The 18,494-nt window shown below is 36.0% G+C and overlaps 2 protein-coding genes across 7 annotated transcripts; both read left to right on the top strand.

The window, feature by feature from the left end:
• Positions 1 to 616: 616 nt before the first annotated feature.
• Positions 617 to 3,501, top strand: LOC123916888 (cell division protein FtsZ homolog 1, chloroplastic-like). The gene is made up of 6 exons (XM_045968499.1): positions 617 to 984; positions 1,588 to 1,687; positions 1,834 to 2,063; positions 2,175 to 2,342; positions 2,534 to 2,767; positions 3,032 to 3,501. Exons 1-6 carry the CDS (start codon positions 733 to 735, stop codon positions 3,302 to 3,304), a joined length of 1,257 nt encoding a protein of 418 aa, XP_045824455.1. The 5' UTR covers positions 617 to 732; the 3' UTR covers positions 3,305 to 3,501.
• Positions 3,502 to 4,874: 1,373 nt separating this feature from the next.
• On the top strand, positions 4,875 to 16,616 carry LOC123916039 (heat shock 70 kDa protein 18-like). Of its 6 annotated transcripts, XM_045967740.1 has the most exons (5): positions 4,996 to 5,318; positions 5,475 to 6,484; positions 12,051 to 12,246; positions 12,734 to 15,449; positions 15,542 to 16,616. In XM_045967740.1, the coding sequence occupies exons 1-5, from the start codon at positions 5,105 to 5,107 to the stop codon at positions 15,627 to 15,629; spliced, it is 4,224 nt and encodes a 1,407-aa protein (XP_045823696.1). In that variant the 5' UTR covers positions 4,996 to 5,104; the 3' UTR covers positions 15,630 to 16,616. The 6 variants fall into 6 exon arrangements, 5 of the variants coding, with proteins under 5 accessions (XP_045823544.1, XP_045823439.1, XP_045823622.1 ...); XM_045967588.1 differs by lacking the exons at positions 12,051 to 12,246; positions 12,734 to 15,449; positions 15,542 to 16,616 and adding exons at positions 4,875 to 4,973; positions 8,457 to 9,010 and having other exon boundaries at positions 5,087 to 5,318; positions 5,475 to 8,190; XR_006812068.1 differs by lacking the exons at positions 12,051 to 12,246; positions 12,734 to 15,449; positions 15,542 to 16,616 and adding exons at positions 8,457 to 8,753; positions 10,228 to 10,703 and having other exon boundaries at positions 4,890 to 5,318; positions 5,475 to 8,190.
• Positions 16,617 to 18,494: the final 1,878 nt, after the last annotated feature.

Raw genomic sequence — 18,494 nt, 5'->3', positions numbered from 1 at the left:
TAAAGTAACTACAATTCCAAATTATTAACACAATTGATGAATAAAATCACCAAATTAATAAGGATAATTTGTTATCTATTATCTATTATTACTATCTATATCGAGAATACATTCTTTAGCATGGACTTTTCTTATTGTCATTTTTGCCCTTCACCTTATTTAAATATTTGCATATGTTGAAAAATAACTTCCATATAAAAATAGATTAAGTAGTTATTTATATTTGCACAATAGAGAATATCGATCACACAAACGGACACGAAAGGCGGCTAGTAATAATAATATTGTTTATGTTTCTATATATTTTTGTTTTTATGCATAGATTTACATATAATTTTTTGAATGTTTTTGTTTTTTTACTAGAATTTCTATGACATTTTTATTGTTTGTTTTATTCATATTTTTATGTATAGATTTTTATATTTTTATTTTAGTGGTAAGAGATTTGAGTAGTACGTATGAGATAATGAGTTCGATCATATGCTCTGATAAATAAAAAAAATTATATTTATAAAAATAAAAATAAAAAAATATTGAATTTTGTCTAGTTGCAAAATACTAGTAAAACGACATCGTTGGATTATTCAATGACTATGAACCATCACCATGTTCCTTTCATCTAATTGCAATTTCAATCCAAACCCACCAACCAAATTGAAAAAAGAAAAAGCTCAAAATTTTCATGTTCTCTTCTAAGCTAAAAACCCTAACTAAAAACCCTTTTTTGACAAAATGGCTACTCTTCTTCCTTCTTCCCTCACAAACCCAAATAAGCTTCTCTCATATTCTTCCTATTTCCACAATGCATCACTATCCACTTCACCTTCTTCTGTTTCTCTTCACCCCAAAACGCAACGTTTCACTCGTCGTTTTGGGTCTGTTAGATGTTCTTTAGCTTATGTTGATAATGCTAAGATTAAGGTCGTTGGAATTGGGGGTGGTGGTAACAATGCTGTTAACCGCATGATTGGTAGTGGTTTACAAGTGGGTTTTTCATTCCCTTCATTTATCTTCCATAAAGTTTTCATTTTTACTTTACCCTTTACTTGTTATGCCATGTTTGGGAACCCAATTTCTAGCATTGTTAATGGGTTATTTTCATTTTTTATTTATTTATGAACTGTATGTAGTTGTAATCTATGAAGCCACACATTGAATTATGTTATTTTCTCAAATTATTATTTGTGTTGACGTGTTAGTGTTGGTATTTGTGTCCATGCTTCCTATGTTGTAATAACTTTGGTGCTATTCTACTTGTTTGTGAAGATATATAGTTTTACTGTGGGTTTTCACTTGTTAATTTCAGTTGCACTTCCTAGCATAGTTTAATTTGGAAAGTGAGGTGTGGTATTTGATAACTTTTTTCATTCTTGTGGCACTATTTATTTAGATAAGCTTTCTATTTTGTGTTTCCCTGCAATGCTATACAACGATTTTAACAGAGTTTTAAATTTCTGTGAACCTTGATATATAGGGGAAATTTTGTTCAAATACAGCTAATGCTGTTGTAATTGTTGTGCGGATAGTTTCTGAAAATCTTGCTTGGGAGTAATAATGTTGATTTCGTCTACTTATATTTGTTATCAGGGTGTAGACTTCTATGCAATAAATACTGATGCTCAAGCGCTATTGCATTCGGCTGCGGAGAATCCTATTAAAATTGGAGAGCTTCTGACTCGTGGATTAGGTCAAGCACTCTCCTTGAATGTCTTTTGAATTTTGATTATGATGTGATGTTTTGCTTGTGTGGATTTACTCCACCAGCCTTCCTAGTTTTATTGAGAAATTGATTGATGGTTGGCCTTTGATTCAGATTGCTTGATAGTGATGCAGGTACTGGTGGGAATCCACTTTTGGGCGAACAAGCTGCAGAGGAATCAAAAGAGGCTATTTCTAATGCCCTTAAAGGATCGGATTTGGTGTTTATAACAGCTGGGATGGGTGGGGGTACTGGGTCCGGTGCTGCCCCAGTTGTGGCCCAAATATCAAAAGAGGCTGGTTACTTGACTGTTGGTGTTGTTACCTATCCTTTCAGTTTTGAAGGACGTAAAAGATCCTTGCAGGCAGGTGTTCGTTCTTTCCTTGTTTGAGAATAGTCATTACTGAAGTTCTGTTCTAGTGTTCCTTTTAATATGTTTATTAAAATGGTATTCATTTGATATATTTTTGTTCAGGCACTTGAAGCCATTGAAAAGCTTCAGAAAAATGTCGATACACTTATTGTGATTCCAAATGACCGGCTGCTTGACATAGCTGATGAGCAGATGCCACTTCAAGATGCTTTTCGTCTTGCGGATGATGTTTTACGACAAGGAGTTCAGGGAATTTCAGACATTATAACAGTGAGTTGATTCACAAACAATGTATTCTATTTCGTGGTCATTACTTAGAGCATGATTTAAGTTTCTAGTTGATTGATCTCACTAGACTTGAAAAAAATGCTTGAGCGGTCACTCTTCATTGATAATTGGGCTTGTATTTATCCAATGTAATTCTTTTGTTTAAATCATGTGACTGTTGTGTGTTCTTCCAGATACCTGGACTTGTGAATGTGGATTTTGCTGATGTAAAAGCTGTGATGAAAGACTCTGGTACTGCAATGCTTGGAGTCGGTGTTTCCTCCGGTAAAAACCGAGCAGAAGAAGCAGCAGAACAGGCTACTTTGGCTCCTTTAATTGGATCATCTATTCAATCAGCCACTGGTGTAGTGTATAATATTACTGGAGGAAAGGACATTACCCTGCAGGAAGTCAACAGGGTATCTCAGGTATATGAGAATTTCATCAGCACTTGTTAAAGAAAAATCTTGTTATTCCTTTTTTGTTTTTGGTACAATCTTGTCATTCCTTTTACACCGTCAATTTGTTGCTAACATGATATCTTTTGCTTGAAAAGTGAAAACTAATGACTTCAGTTCGAGAAGAGTGTTTTAGCATTGTGTAGTGTTGATATTTTCACTTTGCTTCTGCATTTTGTGGCCTTTCTTTTTTTTTTTTACATGTCCTGTTCTCAAAGTGTGTAATTTTTACAGGTTGTGACTAGTTTGGCTGATCCTTCTGCCAATATTATATTTGGAGCTGTTGTTGATGATCGTTACACCGGTGAGATTCATGTCACTATCATTGCCACAGGCTTTTCGCAGTCTTTTCAGAAGAAGCTACTAACAGATCCAAGGGCTGCAAAACTTCTTGACAAAGTGGCCGAGGGAAAAGAAAGTAAGACAGTGCCCTCTCCCCTCAAGTCCTCAAACTTATCTTCCAAAGTTGAATCTAGAGCACCATCCCCACGAAAACTCTTTTTTTAGCTGCATACTTCAATTTTTTCTTTTTAGTTATCATTTTATTGTAGTCAATCAGTTGTTTGATGGTCTTGAAGCTTATTTGATTTGTTGAGATGTCATTACTCACATGGTTTATGTAACCATGCGGTTAAGTGTATGTAGCTCACAAACAATTTTTTGTTTATGAAATGAATATATATGTCTGAGCTAAGTTTAAGTGAGCAATTGAATATATTCATTTATTTGTGTAAAAAGGAAGTGAATATATTTATCCTTTAAAGCATTTAATGACTTATACCATAATATAGCTATTAATTAGAGTGAGGATGAATATGTTCTCTTATTTGCTTGCTACCTTATATTACATGTTTATAAACCATAATGGAATTCCAACATCTAGAACCGATATGTAACCATATTTTGGATCTACTAATCTGCAACATGTTGCCACTTGCAGTTTCAAATGCTGTTTTGATTTGATGGATTCAACTTTTTTTTGAATGTCTTGTTGGAAGTACTTGTTATGCACTTTTTCATTAATGTATGCATATTGGAAAATTACTTGTTACTTTTTTAGTTTACAATTGAGCAGTCGATCGAATCAAGTACCTTATGCATACTACCCAAACCCCTCATCACTAGATCAAACCTAGTGGCTTCCTTTACTTGTTACTTGATTTAGTATTAATGATTTCAAGCAGAGTGATGTAGTATTCTATTGTGTTGATATTCATTTTAGTTATGTTGTAAAATTGTTGATTATTCTTCTATCTAATCAAAATTACACAAGCATCTAACTACTTGAAGAGATTGTACTTCATATTACTCAATTTTGCTTTATTTTCCATCTTGCTTTTGTAAGGCTGCCTACAGTTATCATTGGTTTTGTTTCTGCTCAAATCCTTTTCTCAAGTCCTCAAAATAATCTTCCAAAGTTGAATCTAAAGCACCACACCAACCAAAGCTCTTTGTCTAGATGCATAGTTCTTTTGCCCTTTTCAAATTGTTTTCTTCTTTTTAATTATTATTTTATTGTAGTCATTCAACTGTTTGATGATCTTGAAACTTATTTTATTTGTTTACATGTCATGAATCATGACTCATATGGTTCATGTAACCATGAGCTTATTTTATATATAATATTGAGCTCAAATATTTATTTGAAAAATTTTAAATGTGGAAACCGTCAATTTAATCCTTGATTTTATAAGTGACTCTCAAATAGATCAGTGTTTTTGTGAATATTTCAAAAAATTATGACTTTATAAATCCGTCAAATTAGTTCATGTATTAAGTTATTTACTATCAATTAATTTTTATATCTTAATAACTTACTATTATTAACTCGATTATTAACTTTATCAACTTATTATCAATGTAGTCTCCACCATACATTTAAAATAACTAATATAAATAAAAGGAAAATGTTAAATAGTGCCCCCGGGGCACTGTTTAAGGAAGCAAATATAGTAATATGACATTGAACTTTATGCAGTCAACGCCTCGAAAGTCTAAAAAGTATTATTTTCAATTTAAAAATTTCATTTTTTGGTTTCCTTAACCAGTGCCCCGGGGGCACCGGTTAGCATAACCCTTTTTTATATTGATTGTAGACAGATGTGAACTAAAGTAACGTGATCATACTAACCAGGAAACTGGCAGGAAAGGACTCAGACCCGACAGACAGTTGTTAGTAACATTTAAATATATATATATTAAGTTGACTGATCATACTAACCATTCTCTCTGCTCTTCATCTTCCTTCTCACTGTGAAACCTTTGACCATCATTCTCTCTGCGTGCTAGCTGCATTCTCATATTTCTATGGCCGAAAATGCAAAGCGCTTCATCATCGGAATCGACCTCGGCACCACCTACTCTTGTGTCGGAGTTTGGCACCATGACAGTGTCCGAATCATCACCAACGACCACGGCAACCGGACCACCCCTTCTTGCGTCGCTTTCACCGACTCCGAACGCTTAATTGGCGATGCTGCCAAGAGCCAGGTCACCAGGAATCCCGTCAACACCATCTTCGGTATACCATTTATTCAACTTTCCTTTACCTTCAGATTTTGGCTGTTCTGTTTGAATCTATGCAGTAGCTGTGTGTTGGATACATTTGCTCTCTGTTGATTTTGATACTTATTGCTTAATTAATTGAATGGAATTGATTTGTGCTTAATTGTTATAGACGCCAAGCGTTTGATTGGAAGGAGATTCTCTGATGCTTCTGTCCAGAGTGACATGAAGCTATGGCCATTCAAGGTTATTGCTGGTCCGGACGACAAACCCATGATTGTTGTTAGCTACAAGAATGAGGAGAAGCAACTCACTGCTGAGGAGATTTCCTCCATGGTCCTCATCAAAATGCGTGAGATCGCGGAGGCTTATCTTGGTTCCACCGTGAAGGACGTTGTTGTCACTGTTCCAGCATACTTCAATGACTCTCAGCGCCAGGCTACCAAGGATGCTGGTGTCATCGCTGGCCTTAATGTCATGCGTATCATCAACGAACCCACTGCTGCTGCACTTGCCTATGGCCTTGATACGGTTCCCATTGTTGATGATGAGAAGCACGTTTTGATTTTTGACCTTGGTGGTGGTACTTTTGATGTCTCTTTTCTAACCATTGATGATGGTGTCTTTCAAGTTCATGCCACTGCAGGAGACAGCCGTCTTGGAGGTGAAGACTTTGATAACAGGATGGTTGACAATTTTGTTCAGGAATTCAAGAGGAAGCACGAGAAGGAAATTAGTGGGAACCCGAGGGCTTTAAGAAAGTTGAGGACCGCATGTGAAAGGGCAAAAAGGACTCTCTCATCCACCAAACAGACCACCATTGAGATTGACTCATTATATGAAGGTATTGACTTCTATACCACAATCACTCGTCACAGGTTTGAAGAACTCAACATGGACCTCTTCAACAATTGCATAGACACTGTCGAGCGGTGTTTGAGGGAAGCTCAAATGGACAAGAGCAGTGTCCATGATATTGTTCTTGTTGGTGGGTCTACGAGGATCCCAAAAGTGCAACAGTTGTTGCAGGATTTCTTCAATGGGAAGGAGCTCTGCAAGAGCATCAACCCAGATGAGGCTGTTGCTTATGGAGCTGCTCTTCAGGCTGCTGTCTTGAACCATGAGGAGAACAAGAAGGTTGAGGATATTACGTTGTTTGATGTTACTCCCCTTTCACTTGGTGTGGAAACTGTTGGTGGTGTCATGACTGTCCTGATTCGAAAGAACTGTGCAATCCCGTTCATGAAGGAGCAGGTTTTCTCAACCTCCTCCGACAACCAGCTTAGTGTGTTGATCAAGGTGTACGAGGGTGAGAGAACAAGGAGCAGCGACAACAACTTGCTAGGTAAATTCGAGCTTTCTGGCATCCATCCTGCTCCAAGGGGTGTTCCTCAGATCAATGTTTGCTTTACCATTGATGTCAATGGTATCATGAATGTCTCTGCTGAGGACAGGGGTACAGGGAAGAAGAACAAGATCACTATCACCAATGACAAGGGCAGGCTCTCGAAGGAGGAGATTGAGAAGATGGTGCAGGAGGCGAAGAAGTACAAGGCTGAGGATGAGGAGCATAAGAAGAACGTTGAGGCCAAGATTGCCTTGGAACAAGGGGTGGAGAGGTATAAACCCTTCTGTTTTACAAAAGATGCACCGGATCATCAACACCTAGAGGCACAAGTAGAACATGATACTTGCCATGATGCGATTACATTAGCATCCTTAAGTTCAAGTCTACAGTCTTTCCCTTCCAGAAACTCTGGTTATTATTTCAACTCTACAAAAGTGGCTTCACAAAAAATTACAACGGGACTAAAAGACGATAATTGCTATGTTATTGGATTGTATGGAAAGAGAGGCTGTGGTAAAACAGCATTGGTGAAAGCTAAGATGGAAGAGTATGAAAAGATTTTCCATAGAGTGATATTTCACCCTGTGTCTGAGAATCCACATATCAAGAGCATTCAAGTGGGAATTTCTAGGTCCTTGAATGTGTTTGATAAAGATGACACTGATGGTGCGAGAATAGTGAAAATAATTTCGGCATTAGAAAAAAAGGATAGAACTACCCTAATCATCTTGGATAATTTTCCGTCAAAGTCTAAACTGGAAGAATTGGGAATTCCTTATAATAGCAAACAGTACAAGTTCCTTTTGACCGCACGTGATGAGACAGAGTGCACCTTAATGGGATGTGATCATTTGATTCACCTGAAGCCCTTATCTGATGAAGAAGCTTTTACCCTCCTACATAAACTGTCCGGTGTTGAATCCCAAACTGATCTATTTAAATTGGTACGGGATGTTGCTTTTAAATGCAATGGCTTACCTGGTTTAATTAAAGATGTGGCGTTTTCCTTGAAAAAGAAGCCTATTGAGAAGTGGGAAGAATCCTTAGTCAGTCTAAGCCACTCAACGGCACAATACCAAATTTTTATCAGTTTTAGAGGAAAGGACACTCGGAATATTTTCACAAATCATCTCTATGAGGCTTTGTGTAAAGAGGGATTCGAGACCTTCAAAGATGATAAGGCATTGGAGGGTGGAACCCCAATTGATAAGCTTCTTGAAGCCATTGAAGAGTCAAGGTTTTCAATTGTTGTTTTGTCAGAAAATTTTGCAGACTCTAAATGGTGTCTTAAAGAACTTGTCAAGATTCTTGATTGTCGAAAAAGGAAGAAACAATTGGTTTTGCCAATTTTTTATGAAGCGGAACCAACCGACATAAGGAATCTAAAAGGGAGGTATGGTGAAGCTATGGCCGAACATGAAAAAAAATTAGGCAAAGATTCTAAGACGGTATTGGAATGGACATTAGCTTTGAGTGATATTTCCCAATTGAAAGGAGAACAATTCCGCATATCCAACTCCAAAGGAGAGCATTATGAAAGGTACGTAATAAACAAATCTGAAATCAAGGTACAAGGTTTTTCAGTTTACCTTTTGTATGTTGGCAATCAAATCAAATTTTATGTTTTTACAAATATTTAAAGATGGTGTCTGTGCTGGTCGAAGATGGAGAGTTTGACTAGCGCTCAACTTATAAATATTTATTATTAATATATAGTGTTGGCTTTTAAAAAAAGTAAAAAACTTTTTAATAAGTAATCTATATCTAAAACATAAATGATAAGGTGTTGTATATACTTTTTTACAGGAACAGAGATGAACTTATTGGAAAGATCATAAGATTTGCCCATAATAACAAACATCGGTTGCATATACAAAGCATGTATATGAACTAGATGGATGACTGTAGCTTCTCTTACTGTGACTAGTTTGGCTGATCTTTCTGCCAATATTATATTTAGAGCTGTTGTTGATGATCTTTACAACGGAGAGATTCATGTGACTATCATTGCCACTGGCTTTTTGCAGTCTTTTCAGAAGAAGCTACAAACAGATCCAAGGGCTGCAAAAGTACTTCTTGACAAAGTGGCCGAGGGAAAAGAAAGTACGACAGTGCCCTCTCCCCTCAAGTCCTCAAACTTATCTTACTTGTTAGTTATCATTTTATTGTAGTCACTCAGTTGTTTGATGGTCTTGAAGCTTATTTGATTTGTTGAGATGTCATTACTGATATGATTTATGTAACCATGAGCTTAAGTGTGTTCACAATATATGAATACTTGCTTAATCATTATTGTGGTTCATACATTAGTACATGGTCATTTTTGAAATAACTGATTTCCACAATTAGTACTTGAGTTAGTTTGCTAGTCAGTCAAATGTGATAGCCTCATTGAATTCAGCTGTAAATTTGGAATACTTGATTTGGAGAACTTTAATTTGCTAGTTACCACAAGTCACTGTAAATAATCTAAACTATTAAAATAAAAAATATAAAAAAAATAATAATAATAATCTCAACTATTCATTTTTAAAATAGTTATAATTAAGCAATGACATCAGAACAAGTATTCCAACTCTCTATCCTTTAACAAGCATTCCCTTCTTAGTTTCTTCATTTCCAATAGAGATTTGTCTTGCTTCCAAGCTGAGCTGAAGAGTTTGCTTTCATGCATATAATATTTTTATTTATTTTAGGCAAAATAAAATTTCATTAAAGAGAAGTAGACACAAGATATACCTAAAACATACAAGCTAAAAATATTTTCCAACCCCAATACACATATTATTTTCCAAACCATGACAGCCCCATATATCAAGAAGAGTACATAAATGCCATTATGCCAAGCCATATAACAGAAAGCATATAGAATGGAAGGATGGCATAACAGATGTTGGTGCATATGATGACAAGTAGACTGTCAAGAGCTTTGAATAGTTGCAAGCCGCTACATACAACACACAGTATCGTGGTTAAGATGCTAAACATGGAGCAGATTATGTTCTCGTTGTTTTGGTTGTGGGTCTGGATCAGATCATTCACGATGTCATACATGAGCATTGTCTTAACAAACCAGGTAGAGGATAATGCCGTGAATAACATAATGTACGATTTTGTTGTTGGTGGTGGTGGTAATGCGATTTGGAGGATGCTAAACAGAAATTGTGTCACCGCGGTGAAGAGGATGCTCAGCTTAACCAATCTCTCCATGGTGCTCAGTTGCTCCGCGGTGACTTTGTTCTCCTCATCCATGGCGGTGATATATCAGATGCTCTGTTGAAGAAGAGACAGAAGATCAAAGTAACCTAAATAGTTAATCAATTCATCTAATGATAATATATACAAAAAGGGATAAAATCTTCTTTTTTTTAATGATATATGAATCTATCTATCTTTTTTTTTTTAAAATCATAGAAGAAGAGTATTGAAATTAAATTAACATTTCAAATAAACCAAATTAGAAAGCAAAAAGGATAGAGATGAGAGCTTACTTGACCCTTTAGCAGGTACAGAAGTTTATATTATATAAGCTATTAATTGGCGAGTTATGCTAAGTGATTCATTAATGTTGTTGCAGGCATGAATATTTGAACATTTTCCCAGTATTGGCTTTCGATACTCGATCTTGCACACTGAAGAGGCGCCTCAAGCAAGTCACAGGACACATATCAAGGGTTCAGGTCAGCTGCTTTCCTTTCGGAGGGAGCTTGAAGAATCGACTACAGAGGAATATAGAATGTCTATTGGATGCCTTATGGTCGCATAGACAACATCGATCATTTCAGGAGACTTGTTACATTCAGCGTACATCAAGCAGGGTCTACTGAGGCATACACACTTATCAGGGAGAGTTTCGCGGTAGTATGGATATGTCTAGTATCCCTCGGTCACCTTGCTAGGTTATCGCGTGGTGACATCTCCTGATGACACACACAACATCTGGCTGCATTTTGCAGATCGTGTGGTTGGCGCGGCCACTAGAACATGTCAGGTCAGGTGGCACATCCAGTAGATACACACAATGGTTCCACTGGATTTGGCATCCCCACATCATACCACCACATGATTTGGTGGGTGGTAACTGAAAGCACTGAGGTTTATGATTGACTTTGGGCGTTAAACATAGCGCGTAGTCGGAACGAGGAAGGACTTAGATATGAAAGGACTAAGAAGGCTCCATCCATCTCTTGATGATGTATTTTGTAATTTTTTTATGGTTGGTAGTTGTATTTTGTTTGCTTGAAAACCTTTGTATCAACTCTATTTTTCAATATTACTCATTTTGCAATATATATCACTTTAATTGTGACAATATTGCTATCTTTTGAAACATCTCTTTAGAAACTTCTTATGCAGATATTGACTTTGTAGGGCTATCTTTTTTATTTTTCAACATAAAACCATCATCATATAATAAAAGTTCAGGGTCAAGAAAGTAGTACATTTCTCTTTAAAAATGCTTGAACATTTATGTGGAGACTGGAGAGGTTGTTCTACTGAAACTGTATATGGTGATAAATTTTGTCACCTGATGGCATGGTTAAGAAAGATAATAGATTCTATATATTACATAAACATTATTATAGTTACAATACAAATGGTTAAGATAAGATGGTTATTTGTTGTGTATTGAGTCAATAGTAGCTACCACACACATTGCAGGATAAAAAAGTGGGATCTATATAAATTACCAAAAAAAACACCCCACATAAAATACTAAATAAAGACAAGTTGTCGTATTAATATATATTTGTATAAATATAGGCCTTGCATAAATTAAAAAAAATCGCTCCAAAACTTGCAAAAAAACATAAATTGCTAATTAGAAATGATCCAAAATAGAATTAAAATACCATAAGTTTTTTTTTTGTTAATTTTATAAACTATTTTTTCATAAACTATCCTAACAAACTTATATTTGCATAAGCTGTTTTTGACAAGCTCAAAAATAAATTATTTCAGAGGGACCCTGTATATATAATATGTTTTGTTGCCACCAATTTTAGCGGCCATGGGTAATTTTCTCTGTGTGCATTTTAAAATGATTTAAGAATATGTACAACTATAAGCTTTCAAGTTTGAGTTGATGGATACTTTGCACAGTGATAACCCTTGCAAAAAACACGTTTGGTTGATTGTAACATAAAGATGAAGAGACATAAATGCAAAAAAAAAAGTTCGTTTCTACGTGTTGACAAAGCATTGGCATGCTTCGTGGAAAGGTATTAAGCATTTTCCTTTAAAGATATAGTATATTTTTAGTGGAGTATCTGATGTCCATTAAAGATTTAAAGACTGACCGCACTAACCAATACTCTTAATTAGTTCTCACTGTGAAATATTCTCTCTGTGCGTGCGTGCTAGCTGCATTCTCATATTTCTATGGCCGAAAATGCAAAGCATTTCATAATTGGAATTGACCTCGGCACCACCTACTCGTGCGTTGGAGTCTGGCACCATGGCGGTGTCCAAATCATCACCAACGATCACGGCAACCGGACCACCCCTTCTTACGTTGCTTTCACTGATTCAGAACGCTTCATTGGCGATGCTGCCAAGATCCAGGTCACCAGGAACCCCGTCAACACAGTCTTCGGTATACCATCTATTCAACTTTTCTTTACCTTCACATTTTGAATCTATGCAGTAGCTAGCTGTGTGTAGTGTTGGAGACATTTGCTCGATCTCTGTTGAGAAAAACAAGTGTGAGTAGTGTGGGGAAGTCCCACATTGGTTAAAATGTGGAGACTTGGAGCATTTATAAGTGAGAGGACCCATAAACTTAATGCCTTAAGGTTTTGGGTTAAAGTGTGGAGTCAAACTCACTTATATTGGTTCAAGTGAAGGGACCCGTTGAAAAAGTGTCAACAACGGTATGAGCTTCCGCTTGAGGGGGAGCATTGTGAGTCTGACCCATAAACTTAATGCCTTAAGGTTTTGGGTTAAAGTGTGGAGTCAAACTCACTTATATCAATGTTCTTAGTCATCGTGTGGATGATTCTCAAGCTACCCCCTCGTGTCCTAACAATCTCTGCTGATTTCGATACTTATTCCTTAATTAATTGAATTGAACTTAATTATAGATGCCAAGCGTTTGATTGGAAGGAGATTCTCCGATGCTTCGGTTCAGAGTGACATGAAGCTATGGCCATTCAAGGTTATTGCTGGTACTGCTGACAAGCCAATGATTGTTGTTAACTACAAGAATGAGGAGAAGCACTTCACTGCTGAGGAGATTTCATCCATGGTCCTCATCAAGATGCGTGAGATAGCTGAGGCTTATCTTGGTTCCACCGTGAAGGATGTTGTTGTCACTGTTCCAGCATACTTCAATGACTCTCAGCGCCAGGCCACCAAGGATGCTGGTGTCATCGCTGGCCTTAATGTCATGCGTATCATCAACGAACCCACTGCTGCTGCCCTTGCCTATGGCCTTGATATGGAGGATCCCATCATTGATGATGAGAAGATCGTTTTGATTTTTGACCTTGGTGGTGGTACTTTTGATGTCTCTCTTCTAGAAATTGCAGATAGTGTCTTTCAAGTTAAAGCCACTGCAGGAGACAGCCGTCTTGGAGGTGAAGACTTTGATAACAGGATGGTTGACAATTTTGTTCAGGAATTCAAGAGGAAGCACGAGAAGGAAATTAGTGGGAACCCGAGGGCTTTAAGAAAGTTGAGGACCGCATGTGAAAGGGCAAAAAGGACTCTCTCATCCACCAAACAGACCACCATTGAGATTGACTCATTATATGAAGGTATTGACTTCTATACCACAATCACTCGTCACAGGTTTGAAGAACTCAACATGGACCTCTTCAACAATTGCATAGACACTGTCGAGCGGTGTTTGAGGGAAGCTCAAATGGACAAGAGCAGTGTCCATGATATTGTTCTTGTTGGTGGGTCTACGAGGATCCCAAAAGTGCAACAGTTGTTGCAGGATTTCTTCAATGGGAAGGAGCTCTGCAAGAGCATCAACCCAGATGAGGCTGTTGCTTATGGAGCCGCTCTTCAGGCTGCTATCTTGAACCATGAGGAGAACGAGAAGGTTAAGGAACTTACGTTGGTGGATATCACTCCCCTTTCACTTGGTGTGGAAACTGTTGGTGGTGTCATGACTGTCCTGATTCCAAAGAACTCTATGATCCCGTACAAGATGGATCGGGTTTTCTCAACCTACTCCGACAACCAGGTTAGTGTGTTGATCAGGGTGTACGAGGGTGAGAGAACCAAGAGCAGGGAGAACAACTTGCTAGGTAAATTCGAGCTTTCTGGCATCCTTCTTGCTCCAAGGGGTGTTCCTCAGATCAGTGTTTGCTTTCAAATTGATCACAATGGTATCATGAATGTCTCTGCTGAGGACAGGGGTACAGGGAAGAAGAACAATATCACTATCACCAATGACAAGGGCAGGCTCTCGAAGGAGGAGATTGAGAAGATGGTGCAGGAGGCGGAGAAGTACAAGGCTGAGGATGAGGAGCACAAGAAGAACGTTGTGGCCAAGATTGCCTTGGAACAAGAGGTGGAGAGGTATAAACCCTTCTGTTTTCCAAAAGGTGCTCCGGATCAACACTCGGAGGCACAAGTAGAACATGATACTTGCCATGATCCGATTACATTAGCATCCCTAAGTTCAAGTTTACAGTCTTTCCCTTCCAGAAATTCTGGTTATTATTTCAACTCCACAAAAGTGGCTGCACAAAATATTACAAAGGGACTAAAAGACGATGATTGCTATGTTATTGGATTGTATGGAAAGAGAGGCTGTGGTAAAACAGCATTGGTGAAAGCTAAGATGGAAGAGTATGAAAAGATTTTCCATAGAGTGATATTTCACCCAGTGTCTGAGAATCAAGATATCAAGAGCATTCAAGTGGGAATTTCTAGGTACTTGAATGTGTTTGATAAAGATGACAGTGATGGTGCGAGAATAGTGAAAATAATTTCGGCATTAGAAAAAAAGGATAGAACTACCCTAGTCATCTTGGATAATTTTCCATCAAAGTCTAAACTGGAAGAATTGGGAATTCCTTATAATAGCAAACAGTACAAGTTCCTTTTGACCGCACGTGATGAGACAGAGTGCACCTTAATGGGATGTGATCGTTTGATTCATCTGAAGCCCTTATCTGATGAAGAAGCTTTTACCCTGCTACATAAACTGTCCGGTGTTGAATCCCAAACTGATCTATTTAAAGTGGTACGAGATGTTGCTTTTAAATGCAAAGGCTTACCTGGTTTAATTAAAGATGTGGCGTTTTCCTTGAAAAAGAAGCCTATTGAGAAGTGGGAAGAATCCTTAGTCAGTCTAAGCCACTCAACAGCACAATACCAAATTTTTATCAGTTTTAGAGGAAAGGACACTCGGGAGATTTTCACAAATCATCTCTATGAGGCTTTGTGTAAAGAGGGATTCGAGACCTTCAAAGATGATGAAGCATTGGAGGGTGGATCCCCAATTGATAAGCTTCTTGAAGCCATTGAAGAGTCAAGGTTTGCAATTATTGTTTTGTCAGAAAATTTTGCAGACTCCAAATGGTGTCTTAAAGAACTTGTCAAGATTCTTGATTGTCGAAAAAGGAAGAAACAATTGGTTTTGCCAATTTTTTATGAAGTGGAACCATCCGACATAAGGCATCTAAAAGGGAGGTACTGTGAAGCTATGGCCGAACATGGAAAAGAGTTAGGCAAAGATTCTAAGACGGTATTGGAATGGACATTAGCTTTGAATGATATTTCCCGATTGAAAGGAGAACATTTCCGAATTTCCAACTTCAAAGGAGAGCATTACGAAAGGTACGTAATAAAAAATCTGAGATCAAGGTACAACATCAATTGTCCTATATCTAAAACATAAATGATAAGGTGCTGTATATACTTTTTTACAGGTACAGAGATCAACTTATTGGAAAGATTATAAGATTTGCCCATAATAACAAACATCGCTTGCATATACAAAGCATGTATACAAACTAGATGAATGGCTTTAGCTTCTCTTACTGTGAGTGCAGCATAAGACTTTAGCTTCTCTTACTGTGACTAGTTTGCCTGATCTTTCTGCCAATATTATATTTGGAGCTGTTGTTGATGATCGCTACACCGGAGAGATTCATGTGACTATCATTGCCACTGGCTTTTCGCAATCTTATCAGAAGAAGCTGCTGACAGATCCAAGGGCTGCAAAACTTGTTGACAGAGTGGCCGAAGGAAAAGAAAGTAAGACAGTGCCCTCTCCCCTCAAGTTCTCAAACTTATCTTACTTGTTAGTTATCATTTTATTGTAGTCACTCAGTTGTTTGATGGTCTTCAAGCTTATTTGATTAAAAAGCTCATTACTCATATGGTTTATGTAACCATGAGCTTAAGTGTATGTAGCTCACAAACAATTTTTGTTTATGAAATGAATATATATGTCTGAGCTAAGTTTAAGTGATAAATTGAATATATTCATTTATTTATTTGATTAAAAAGAAAGTGAATATATTTATCCTTTAAATCATTTAATGACTTTATACCATAATATAGCTATGAATTAGAGTGAGGATGAATATGTTCTCTTATTTTCTTGCTATATTACATGTTTATAAACCATAATGGAATTCCAACATCTTGAACTGATATGTAGCCATCTTTTGGATCTACTAATTGACAACATTTTGCCACTTGCAGTTTCAAATTTTGTCCGGCTCCGAGGGATCCATTAGAAATGGATTCAACTTTTTTTCAGTGTCGTGTTGGAAATACTTTGTTTTGCACTTTTTCATTAGTATATGCATATTGGCAAAGTACTTGTTATCCTTTACTTATTACTTGAATTAGTATTAATGATTTCAAGTAGAGTGATGTAGTATTCTATTGTGTTGATATTCATTTTTGTTATGTTGTAAAATTGTTGATTATTCTTCTATCTAATAAAAAATTACACATGCCTCTAACTACATGAAGAGGTTTTGCTTCATATAACTCTATTTTGCTTTTGTAAGACTACCTGCAGTTATCATTGGTTTTGTTTCTGCGCTTTCTGCCCTTTCTCTTTATACATTTCCTGTTCTCAAGTCCTCAAACTTATCTCCCAAACTTGAATCTAAAGCTCTTTGTCTAGTTGCATAGTTCTTTGGCCCTTTTGAAATTGTTTTCTACTTTTTAATTATCATTTTATTGTAGTCATTCAACTGTTTGATGATCTTAAAACTTATTTGATTTGTTGAGATGTCATTACTCATATGGTTTATATAACCATGAGCTTAAGTGTATTCACTAGATATATGAGTAAAGGATACATTAATCATTATTGTGGTCCATACATTAGTACATGATCATTTTTGAAATAACTGATTTCCACAATGGAATATTGGGATCCACCCTTGAGTTAGTTTGCTAGTCAGTCAAATGTGATAGCCTCATTGAATTCACAGCTGTAAATTTGGAATACTTGAGTTGGAGAACTTTTGCTAGTTACCACCAAGTCACTGTAAACAATCTAAACTATGAAAATAATAATAATCTCAACTATTCATTTTTAAAATAGTTATATATATATATATATATATATATATATATATATATATATATATATATATATATATATATATATATATATATATATATATATATATATATATATAGGCTAATGCTACGGTGGACCACCTTCATAAGTGGTTCACCGTAAACAAGTGATCTACCGAATACGAATTTTATAAAATTTATTGGTAGATTAGAAGTTTATATCATATAGAGCATCCATAAAAATATTTAGAAAAATTGAAAATAATTTGATATTTTATTGGGATTTATCAAGATTTACAGTATTTAATAGACCGTTAATTTTGATGGATCTCAATAACATATCAAATTATTTTCAATTTTTCTAAAATTTTCTATAGATAATCTATATGATATAAACTTTCAATCAACGGTGGATTTTGTAAAATTCGTATTAGTTATAGAGTTTTTCATGAATGGTCCACCATGGACCACTTGAAGAAGTGGTCCATGTTAAAATTTTTCATAGTTTGTACAAAAATCAAAACATAATGACAAGGCCGTCTTAGATAATGTTCCTTAGTTACTATAGTTGAGATATTAACAATGACATATCAAATTTAACTCCCTTATCTCTTGGAGAATCCGTCTCTAATGCATCCTATATAGTAGAAGTATCATAACTTCATATATATCATAATTCTCACCCTTCCTTTCCTTTATGTTAGCAAATAAACAAACATAATGAGAATTAAATTTTCATTCTGTCATTGTTGTTGAGAATAATGCCTAAATATCTTTTTTGAAAGATTTTATATTTAAATACGTTTTAGATTTATATTTAAAATAAAATAATATTAGGGTTTATGATTTATATTTTTATTTAGAATATTTAGGATTTGTTTAAAATTTATAGGATTAGTTTGTTATTTAAAGATATTATTTATTTTTATGTAGCTCTATATAAAGAGCCATATACCTATGAATTTTAATGAGAACAAGAATTGGAGTTTCTCCACACAAAAATATATTCCACCAAATTCCGCAATATCAAAAACACAAAAAACCAAAACAGTAGTGTCAGAGCGCTAAGGTTCAGACCTGTGAAGATGGAAGAAGGTGATGATGAACCTCGGTTTTTAATCTTTCTTTTGTGCATTTTGATTCCTATATATACGATAATTCAATACATGAGAAAAATAAAGGGATTTCAGAAAAGTTTTTGTTATCATCAACCGTCTTTTTTCTTATGATAGTATGTATAGGTCCACCTGAGTCTCAATCCATCGTAAACCAAATTCTATTAGTCCTTGATATATTATAAAATAGAAAATAGTATTAAAAATCAGCACACGATGG

The sequence above is a fragment of the Trifolium pratense genome, linkage group LG1 (assembly GCF_020283565.1).
Source record: "Trifolium pratense cultivar HEN17-A07 linkage group LG1, ARS_RC_1.1, whole genome shotgun sequence".
Classification (NCBI taxonomy): domain Eukaryota; kingdom Viridiplantae; phylum Streptophyta; class Magnoliopsida; order Fabales; family Fabaceae; genus Trifolium; species Trifolium pratense.
This window is presented reverse-complemented; position numbering and strand designations above follow the sequence as displayed.

Coding starts and splice junctions, on each gene's coding strand:
- LOC123916888 (XM_045968499.1), top strand. CDS start 733: ATGGCTACTCTTCTTCCTTCTTCCCTCACAAACCCAAATAAGCTTCTC. Junction 985..1,587: donor TGATTGGTAGTGGTTTACAA/GTGGGTTTTTCA, acceptor ATTTGTTATCAG/GGTGTAGACTTCTATGCAAT. Junction 1,688..1,833: donor GCTTCTGACTCGTGGATTAG/GTCAAGCACTCT, acceptor ATAGTGATGCAG/GTACTGGTGGGAATCCACTT.
- LOC123916039 (XM_045967740.1), top strand. CDS start 5,105: ATGGCCGAAAATGCAAAGCGCTTCATCATCGGAATCGACCTCGGCACC. Junction 6,485..12,050: donor TTACTCCCCTTTCACTTGGT/GTGGAAACTGTT, acceptor GAAAATGCAAAG/CATTTCATAATTGGAATTGA. Junction 15,450..15,541: donor AAAGGAGAGCATTACGAAAG/GTACGTAATAAA, acceptor ACTTTTTTACAG/GTACAGAGATCAACTTATTG.